This window comes from Glycine soja, chromosome 16, assembly GCF_004193775.1.
Source record: "Glycine soja cultivar W05 chromosome 16, ASM419377v2, whole genome shotgun sequence".
Classification (NCBI taxonomy): Eukaryota; Viridiplantae; Streptophyta; class Magnoliopsida; order Fabales; family Fabaceae; genus Glycine; species Glycine soja.
This window is the reverse complement of record NC_041017.1, coordinates 4,506,078-4,516,178: the sequence shown is the minus strand read 5'-3', so window position 1 is coordinate 4,516,178 and position 10,101 is coordinate 4,506,078. Positions and strand designations below refer to the sequence as shown.

Genomic DNA, 10,101 nt, shown 5'->3' with positions numbered 1-10,101 from the left:
TATGCTGACAATTAGAGATAGTCACGTTGATAAGCATCATTTCAGTGACAAATTTATCCATCTATGTCACATGGGCTATTTTATTAATGGTAACGGACAGAAGTTCAAAATTTGATATATTTGTCGTATTTTTTATACTTTCAAATATTAAGTTTTGTATTTTTATCTTTTAGAAACACATTTGTCAACAAATTACCTATTGAATGATAAAAGTAACTATTTATAAAATAAAAAAACTATGTAAAAAGTATATAGGTTAATGGGAGAAAATTGAAGACAACGTCATTAGGGATGGAACCACGAAATTGTATTAGGGGGGCGAATTTTTACCATTAATGATAATCTAAAATTTCATTTAATAAATAAATATATATATATATATATATATCATAATTATTATAAAAATAAAAATAAAATCATAATTAATTATGGATTTCTTTCTTCTTTAAAGGTGATTTATCAATTTTATATGTTTGTGGTGAAAATTTTGAAGTCTGTGACATATGAATAAGAAATTAAAAGCAAATTAATTTTTAATTTTTTTTTGCTTTTAATTGAAACATTGCAATTCTATAATGTATAGGAAAAGAAATAAAATAATTTATGAAACCAATTAAAAGCATTCCAAATTTAAAGCAAAATACGTTTTTATCTAAAAAAATTATCTATAAAAACAATTAAAAGTGGAATTAAATTCTAAAATAAAACAAACATTTATATATTTGAATTATTTTTTATCAGTAACTATTGTTATATGCAAAATTAATTTATAAAAATAAAATAAGGAAGACTCACTACAAATGCCAATAAGAAAAAAGAAAACAAGTTGCTTAATTAATTTTCTTTACTTTTGGTCACTTAATATGTTTTGAGTGTTTTTACTAGATATAAAATAAATAAAAGTGTGCTGATACTAAAATTTTGTAAATTTATAGAGCTGTGAGTGGGGGAGGGGGGGCAAAAGTGGAAATGTAGAAGCAGGCAAATATAACAACTCATATTTTGTTGTATAAGATAACATTTTGTGGATTAAAGAGGCGCCTGCCTCTGTTTCATGGTACCTACTTCAGTTTCTAAATATCATAAAATTTACAACAATTCAGATATACTTGCCTAATGGAGTTAGAGTTTCTTTACATATTTGGTATAGTTTAAATTTAAAGAAAAAAAATATTTTAAAATGTTAATAAAAATAAGTATACTAAATAAAGAATATTATCTTGAATCACACAAATTTTAATTAATAACAAATAATGAGTTTTAAAAGTGTGTCAAAATATATTTTATCCTTCCTCAATCAAAATCAAACCAAGTCTCCTCGGTGGTTAGCATTGTCTCCATTTGTCTGACATCATCACTAAAACATTTTCCATTTGCATTTTTTAATTTAATAATTAATTACGTTTTCTGATAACTGGATAAGAACCAGAGCCAGACAAAGACAAGTGATATTTCATTTTAAGAGAAAAACAAAGTGGGGCTTCTCACTTGTCTGAACAGTGGGTGATTTTTTTTTTCTTTTGCTGAGTCAGGAATCATGATTTTAAGCACCTAAAGTTTTACTCCCTCCAACGTCGATTATAAAGAAAAACAAAATTGATTAATGCTAACTAAAAAACATAGTTGACTGCATTAAATTACATTAATCTTAATTAAAAAAATAATTTTTAATATGAGAAATAAAAATGAATCATTAAATCTAAAATTCAATTAAATGAAAAGTATTTAAGATATATAGCATTAAATGAAGTAAACTTAATTAAATTTTTCTTATATATATCATCAAGAAAAAAGTGTTTTTTTCTTCAGACTATTTGAGACCGGAGAAAGTATCTTTCAATCACATTGAATAAAAATATGTTCATTTAAATAATCTGGTTACCATAGCGTTCAAGCAAAAACCCTTTATTATTTATTATTTATTATATCACGTGGAAACTACAAAATGTGTTCTGACAATCTTCTTTTTATGCATATAAAGTTTCATACTCGAATATTCGATTACCGCGTCGTCCACCACGAATTGCTTTTAGTGCATAGCTCGATAAAAGGTCTGCAAAAAATTCTAGCATTGCAAAGAGTCACTTAATACAGTCTTACTCTGCACAAGTCATGTGAATTATCACTATACTAATGCAACAATGTATCAACTCATAATTAACTTGATATTTGCGAAAAATATAAAATGGTTATGTAAACCTTTGAATCGCACAAATATTTTAAAATGGTGACAAGTCACTGATTCATTAGAGCTTAATGCTAACAGAAGGAGAAAAGACCAACATGTATGAGCACCTCATATTTCACTATCTACAAAACAAAAAACTTCTAGGAAGTTTTAGTGTGTGCAACTCTTATATTAATAGTCACCGAGACTCAAGTTACAGAACTTTTTATTTGTTTACAAAAGCTTATACAGAAATACACATTTTCCAGCAACATGTTGAGGGCACTACAACAATAAAACATATATTCCATGGGAATATCATATTACAGCCGGACAATGCATAGATGCTACTGTGTTGGATGCTTTGCTACATTGCCACATGATTTTCAGCTTCAGGAACTGTTTGGAGGGGATCAAATTCAATAAAGAATGTTCGAATCTCCATTGGAGCAAGTTCGACCACCAACTTCATAGGATCAACAGGTTTCTACCTTCCAATTTAGCTTCCTCGTTTCCATTACAGCTCTTTCTTGATTAGCAGACAAACTCATCTCTGTTGCTTTATTTATGTGAAAAGGTTGAGTTGTCAAAAAGGAAACTATACACGAGTACATGTGTGAAAAAAACTAACTTGGAGTGGTTAGCTATCACTCTTACCTTCTTGTTAGGGAACAATTTTTTCAATTCCACACTTGCCGTTACTGAGTAATTTTTGTCCTCTCCAATCTTTGTATGTAAATAGGCACCAAACATCAATGCAAGAATAAAGGATATTTGATTTCTGAATGTAAAGCACAATATTTGATAGACGATTAAGATAGAGGAAAAAGTTGTTGTACATTGTACTGACTCTTGATGCATGACAAATATCATAAATCATTCATAGCTAGGTTATAAAGTTCTTTGCAAGGGTAAACTTACCTGTATAGTTGCATGGACAAACTGTTATTGATCTCTAACAGTTACATATACAAATATTATTTCCATACTTTGATAGAAATGCATGCATGTTTGCATTTTATAGCATAGGTTAAATGCAAGTAAAACACAGGTCACTGAAAAAATCATTCCAATTATGGTTAAGAATATAAAATTGCAGTCAAGCAATCCTTAGAAGATCATTCTGAAAGGGTAGATTAAATCTTTAAGAGAGAACCAAAGTTATCAATACATCAGTAAAAAAAAATACAACCTCATAAAGGTGAGCCAATCTTAGGAGTACTTTTCCATTTTTAAATTCCTGCAGAAGTTCATAAAAACAATAGATACACATCAGAAATAAAGATGAGGTAAAAATGTTAGAAGGCATCTTAAACTTCATCTTCTATTTTCTCTCTAAATGTCCCTATCGTTCTCCCTCTCATACCTGGAGGGTTAAAAGAGCAGTGTTGTCAGGTAAACTGTAGGAAGAATCTATGCCAGAAAATGTTGATGGAATGAAATGCAACCAATTGTCTCCTTCCTGCATCACAAGTGGAAACCAGTTATGACAAATGATTTAACTATCATTTTATTTTATTTTTGGGGGAGGGGGGGGATCTCCCTTCATTTTACCTGTTCTGTGAAGGCCAACAGCAATGGTGAATATAATTCCTGCCCAACTGTGCGACACCAATTAGCACCTTCACCTTTATGGTCAATTCTAAGGTACAGTTTTCCTTGAATCTGGAAATATCATATAAACTTGTACTATCAATAAAAGGTAAGTTGGTGATATGATGGGAGCCAAAATTCAAGTGGGTTAGGAAGGATCTATTGATGGATTGGAGGCAATTATTATTAGGAGTATATGTGATATGAAATAACTTACTCGTATTAGTAATTAAGCATTAGTTCTGTATTTGAAAGTGCACGATGACAGTTATTCATGGAAAATAACATTTGGCAGTTACCTATCAGGATTATATCTAATTGTAGGTTGTGTAATTAGGAAAGTGTGTTGTCATTTTCCGTTTCAGGGAAGAGAGTAATCTCTGTAAGAGACTTTTATCTCTGACAGCAAGTATATAGCTGTATTATGCATGATTTCTGTATTTTATAATTTTTATTAGTTTATCAATTAGTGTTCAATCATTCTCGTCCAACTTGCCAGATCAGTGGGAAGGGATATTTGTCAGGCCACCACATTGATCATTTGAAAATGGCTAGAATTTCTGATCATGTAAATTTATTAGAGAAACAAGTGGCAGGATTTGTGAAATTATGTGTTGCAAATGGATCCTTTAGCTTGTCATCCAACCATCCTTCAAGTTTCTTTGTTTCTTCATCTAAAAATTTTATGGGTGCATCCTCGTCTTATTCATTTGGCTTCACAAATCCTGTGGGTTTCAAAGGCTCTCCTTTAGCCTTTTCTAAAATCCGATGCACAGAAGCTTAAGAGAAGTGGGTCGAAAATGGTGTTGAAGTTAAGAGAGAAGGGAGAGGGTTTGGGAAGAGGATGATGAGTGTGATTTAGATGAACTTGTGTTGTGTTATGGTGGATTTGGACGAGATCTGAACCATGTCGTTTGTTTTAGTGCAAAGCAGAGGAAGAAGAAGAAAAGGTGGAAGAAAGTTACACTTTCTTGTGCTTTTTAGCCACCAATATTTTTATCTCAGTAACATGTTAGTTTGAGATGAACAAAAGTATCAAACTCAATCAACTTAAATAGATAAAGAACTAAAATAATTTTTTTAAGAGATAAATGGTTAAATTAAACTAAAAAATAAGATAAAGGAAAAAAAATTATTTTATCTTTATTTTTTTATAACTATAAAAGTAATTTAATTATTTTAAGATTAAGAAAATAAACCTAATAATCCATATTATTTACTAATGACCAACAAATCAGTGTGTCACTTAACAATTACACTGATCAATTTTAAGTAAGTACCCGTCAACAAGGGCAATTGGATGGAAAAATTAAAATTAATTATTTTGAAAACTAATGGGACTAAATTTGATAATTAGAAACTAAGGAACTTAAAATCGTGAATTTTCAAACCAAAGTATAATAGGTTCAGATGACAAGTGTTTAACTCATGGTACCTATGTAAATTACAAAGTGGTTTAGATAATATATGTCTTTTAAATGATATTTCATAAACATTTAGTTCAGTTTTAGATAATACTAATTTTTTTAGCCGTACATCATTGTTTATGAAATAAAATAAATAAAATAATATGGTAGGAAAAAAATTAGATAAATAAAATTACATCTAAACTAAATTATAAGTGCAATCAATTCTTTTTTGGAAATTGCTTACTAGTACGATTTCATGTAGTACGAAATGTTATATATAACAAATACCCCGATGATTTCCGGTGGTTATTACTTTTTTAATTCTTTAATTAACACTTAAACCAATTATATTGAAACAATTGCTTCTTAAACCAATTATTGTGAGTAATTAAAGGTAGCTACCAATCTGAATTTAAGATATGTAAAAAAAAAATCAGAATTTCAAATGAAAGAAAATGGTATAAGAATTCTAAGAGACGCAAAAGGCCAAAAACAAAATAAATGCACTGTATTAAATTTGAAATTCAAATTCAAATTATAGGTGAAAGAATAAGAGGGAAGCAAAAACAGCATAGGGAAGGGAAAAAGTTAATAAGTTTAAGATCATTTCAAAATATGGTGGAAAAAAAACTTTAAATAAAAAACATTTTTTATTATTCAATTAATTTAAATTAAATTAGGACAATAAATTAATATAATATTACTTTTTAATTAAATCAATATCTCGCATTAATGTCAATAAGAAAGAGTGACAATGAAAAACGTGACAATAATGATGTTGAAAATTATTATTAATATATTATATCATAAACATTAAAAATTGTTTAATTCTAAAGAAATTCAATTATTGAAAAATCTCTGAAATTTATAGATAATCTTTCAAAAAAGAACATGACTATTGAATATTTAAAATAATTATGGTAGTATTTTAAAGTAATTAATTCAAAAATATAAAGATAAGCATAAGTATTAATATAATAGTTATGGTTATTTTCATATCATATCAATATCAATAAATTATACATTTCTTAGCTAATATTAGAAAATTGTGATTTGTCTCATTGTTCTCTTTGATAAGTAATTTTATTCTGGTACAATTCCTTTCTTTGTAGTGTTCATTGTTAAATTTTGATAATAAAAAGAACTAACAACAACAACAAAATTATTGGAAAACTGCTTGTGGAGTATGGGAGGTAGGCACCCCCATAGTGGAAAAATGCCTCAAGAGAAGGAGCAGCGCTGTGCAATATAATAATTTCCAGATTGCAGTCTTACTTGGCAGTAGACAGATGAGTAGAGAAGTTGCGCATGCAAAGCACCAAAAATTCACTATGGAATGAATGCCAGCATTAGTCTCATGAAGTCTTTGTATCCGTGACAAAACCTGCACTCTGGTGCAGAGGTGGGTTTGTGGTTCAAGCAAAGCTGAAATGTCTAGGCAAAAAACAGGAAGAAGACAAGGTACAAGAATAAATTGAACTTGGAAGCATACCCAAGAAACATGTTCCTCCATAGCAGATATTTCACTAGAAATTCATCTCCAAAAAATTAAGATTTATTTTACATTCAAAATTTGTACAATAATAATAAATAGATAAAAATAAATTTAAACCTTTTGCATTATTTTTTTTAATTTATAAAATAAATAATAATCCTTAACATTAATACAAAATATAGAAAATATTAAATAAAATTAAAAAAAGAAAAACATACATTAATTCATTAAACAATTAAAATAAAAAATTACTTATGATTTTTAAAAAATACACTACGAGTGTCAAAAAAAATTGAAGTAGTAAGATAATTTATGAATTTAATGAAAAAAAAATCCTTTACAACTTTAAAGTTGTTTGAAAAAAATTTCTTACGACTTTAAAGTTGTGTTTAAAAAAATAAAAAATTAAAATCATAAAATTTCAATATAAAAAAATAAAAAATTGTATTCACATGCATAAAATTCTTGTGCATAACTATTTGGATGTCATATGAATCATGTTGATCCGTGTAACTCATACACATAATCCGTGTCAACTTGATTTGTATGAGTCAGTTCATCCATGAGTTATATGGATCAACTTTATCCATACGAACCATACAGATCAACTTGATCAGCATGTTTAAATTATACTTATAGATTGCATGATCCGTATATTTTATACAGATCATGTAATCCGTAAATTTAATTTAAACATATAAATCAACCACGAACTCATGTACCTTCGACGCAGGGTAATTTTGGAATTAACAAAAAATGTTGGGTGCACAAGCAATAAAGCTGGTACACCTAGCAACACTCTAACTATTTTTCCACAATGTTTCACAAAATATGAAATGCCAAGTAAAAAGCTAGATAGAATGGAACCTATAAATTCTATCTTACCATGGACAGTATTCAAAGAGAGAAACGTTTTGAAATATAAACCAGGTGAAAATTGCTATTATGGGCAACTGCTCACAATTTGATACTTTATGATGAAAAATACATTTTTAACACATCTCATCTTAGCTCTGAATCTCTGATCATTATGCTTGAGTTGAAGCTTATACCTATAGCAGTTCTACTTCTAGAAAGAAACTAACGAACTTGGCCATAGGCAGATCTTGGCACATGATGTAGTTTCACAAATTTACGAAAAGGGAGCATTAGTCTGAGGGAAACAATGGGGGGAAAAGGTACAAGTCTGATCATGTCAAATTATGCAAGTCTAGGAACTAACTGCGCCATTACATTACACAGGCTCCTCCAAATTCTCCTGAGCTTTCTTCCTGTACTGGCGGTTCACCTTCTGTGAGCTCTTTTTAATGTCTTTAACTTCTGGTTCATCTTCCTCCATTGCACAAGCGTCACTGTTTTCAGAGTCACTGGCAGCTATGCCAACAGGGAAGGCTCTTTTATTCATGGCCTCCGTGCCGGCATCAAGCTTTGGCTTTGACACCATCTCGCTGTCGCACATATTGGCATCACCAGATTTCTTCTTCGATATAAATGTTACTGATGGAAGATCTTCCAAAGCTTCATCTGCTTGAGGTCCAGTTCTCTTGGCAGCATTTGACCCCTTCAACTGCAAAAGGAAGCTCATGCATGCTTCCTTATTTGATTTGTCATCCATGTCACTTGGAGAATCATCAAAAGTGTAACGGGTGTATCTTGAAGGATTACGAATGTAATCTGGAACAGCTGAATCAAATTCTTTTGACTTTGACAACTGATCAGAAGCTGTAGCCTCTTCCATTGAAGAGGTCTTCATGCGAACACCCCTGGTTCTTCCTTCAAGCCCATCATCATCGTTACCACTATCATCACATTCAGAATCAAACCGAACACGTTTGCGAACATCCCTGGGCTCCGAAAGATTATCCTTACTCTTCAAGATTGACTTGGGGTTAATAACATCACTGCCACTACCACCACCAATGTCTGGTGCAGATTTCTCAGAGACATGCAGAGCATCAATTTTTTTGGCTGCTGCTTCGTCATCCTGCTTCAGCCTAATCCTTGCCGCCAAATGATTTGCACGCGGGTCTCTGACAAAATCTCTGAATGAAGTGGGGAAAACATTGCAAGAACTAATCTCAACTCCATCGTCGTTTAGATCCTTCATATACACACGATCACCCGAATTCTCTTTGCCTATAGCCTGCTTGTCATATTGATCCTCCTCTTCCTGCATAAAGTGATGATTCACTCAATTTTCTTTACTAATCCCGACTTTGAGGATGAAAAACTAGTACCAAATAGTCACAACAAAAACTAGAATAACAAAGATGAAAAAACATAGTACCCTCAAGTTAAGTTCTTGGTTTGAGCTCACACAGATAATAATAATAATAATTAAGGAATTCAATATCTACCACCCTAACTAGTGGAGCAAAGTCGGTTCAATTTGATTTTTTTTTTCTTGTACAGAGTACAGACTGCAATTATCCACTAAGCAGGCGTATCTAGGACTCAAACCGGAGGTATAAGGTTGGTTGGATGGTTAAGATATTAGGGAAAGGTCGCGCATTCAATCCCTCTTGCTAACAAAAACTAACAAAGTAACGATTAACATTTTCCGATCCAAAATAACAAAAAAGTCTAGGACTTAAACTGGAAACTACTTATCAAACTTAAATAACCCCGCCCCAGTTTATTCACGTGTTTCGTGGTATTTGAAATTGAAAATATATAAACTTTTCACACGAGAAAAAAAAGTTTAAAAGTTTAAAGAAAAATGATTGATTCCATTGCAGTTCTGAATTCTAAATGAAAAAGAAATGAATTTCGGTCATCTAATTGGTTGAGTGAAATGGGTTTAAAATTATAATAAATAAATAAATAAATAAAAATATTATTGGGCAAGAAAGAGAAAAAAGAGGGATGAAAGTTACATACCTCGTAATCGAGGGTGCAATCTCGGCCAATACCAGCCCTAATCTGCCACTGTTCATCGTCGTAATCAGGGGGTTTAGAGACTCCACGAGGCTCTTCTTCTTCTTCGTCATCGTCGTCGTCGTCGTCGTCGAGATCGTGGAGGCCCTTCTGGAGCTGAACCCGGGAGCTTGAAGAGGGGTAGGGTTTGGGTTTAGGTTTGGGGGTGCGATTGGAAGGGGAGTTATTGATTTCGTCTTCGGTGAGAGACCAGAGAGTGTTGAGAGAAGAAGAAGGGATTGGAAGAGAACCAAAGGCTCTCTCTGCTCGTACTCTGAAACTGTCTTCCATGATGCCGTTGGCTTGGTTGCAGTGGCTGACGGAAACCGTACACATAAATTGTTTTGTTTATATAGGCAAAGGGTGTTGTTTTTGGCTTTAGGCTTAATCCATTATTTTTTTTGGGTGAACGGCTTAATCCATTTTGATTCTTACATGTTTTTATTTTGGTGTGTTAAAATTTTGAAGTGTCATTATGATACTTTATTGAATTTTAGAAATTTTATTTAACTTTAAAATAA

General features: G+C 31.2%; 2 protein-coding genes across 6 annotated transcripts; both read right to left on the bottom strand.

The window, feature by feature from the left end:
• Window positions 1-2,336: 2,336 nt before the first annotated feature.
• Window positions 2,337-4,121, bottom strand: LOC114390196 (alpha-mannosidase At3g26720-like). Of its 5 annotated transcripts, XR_003661841.1 has the most exons (5): window positions 3,978-4,121; window positions 3,722-3,832; window positions 3,534-3,629; window positions 3,360-3,407; window positions 2,337-2,893 (listed from the first exon to the last, which is right to left on the bottom strand). XR_003661841.1 is itself a non-coding variant. In XM_028350893.1 (4 exons), exons 1-4 carry the CDS (start codon window positions 3,633-3,635, stop codon window positions 2,715-2,717), a joined length of 231 nt encoding a protein of 76 aa, XP_028206694.1. In that variant the 5' UTR covers window positions 3,636-3,656; the 3' UTR covers window positions 2,337-2,714. The 5 variants fall into 5 exon arrangements, 3 of the variants coding, with proteins under 3 accessions (XP_028206694.1, XP_028206695.1, XP_028206693.1); XR_003661840.1 differs by having other exon boundaries at window positions 3,722-4,121; XM_028350893.1 differs by lacking the exons at window positions 3,722-3,832; window positions 3,978-4,121 and having other exon boundaries at window positions 2,337-2,726; window positions 2,825-2,893; window positions 3,534-3,656.
• A 3,455-nt stretch (window positions 4,122-7,576) lies between these two features.
• On the bottom strand, window positions 7,577-9,944 carry LOC114390936. The gene is made up of 2 exons (XM_028351865.1): window positions 9,545-9,944; window positions 7,577-8,834 (listed from the first exon to the last, which is right to left on the bottom strand). The coding sequence occupies exons 1-2, from the start codon at window positions 9,914-9,916 to the stop codon at window positions 7,899-7,901; spliced, it is 1,308 nt and encodes a 435-aa protein (XP_028207666.1). The 5' UTR covers window positions 9,917-9,944; the 3' UTR covers window positions 7,577-7,898.
• Window positions 9,945-10,101: the final 157 nt, after the last annotated feature.

Coding starts and splice junctions, on each gene's coding strand:
- LOC114390936 (XM_028351865.1), bottom strand. CDS start 9,916: ATGTGTACGGTTTCCGTCAGCCACTGCAACCAAGCCAACGGCATCATG. Junction 8,835..9,544: donor ATTGCACCCTCGATTACGAG/GTATGTAACTTT, acceptor CACTTTATGCAG/GAAGAGGAGGATCAATATGA.
- LOC114390196 (XM_028350892.1), bottom strand. CDS start 3,635: ATGCAGGAAGGAGACAATTGGTTGCATTTCATTCCATCAACATTTTCT. Junction 3,408..3,533: donor CTGCTCTTTTAACCCTCCAG/GTATGAGAGGGA, acceptor GAACTTCTGCAG/GAATTTAAAAATGGAAAAGT. Junction 2,894..3,359: donor GATTGGCTCACCTTTATGAG/GTTGTATTTTTT, acceptor TTACATACAAAG/ATTGGAGAGGACAAAAATTA.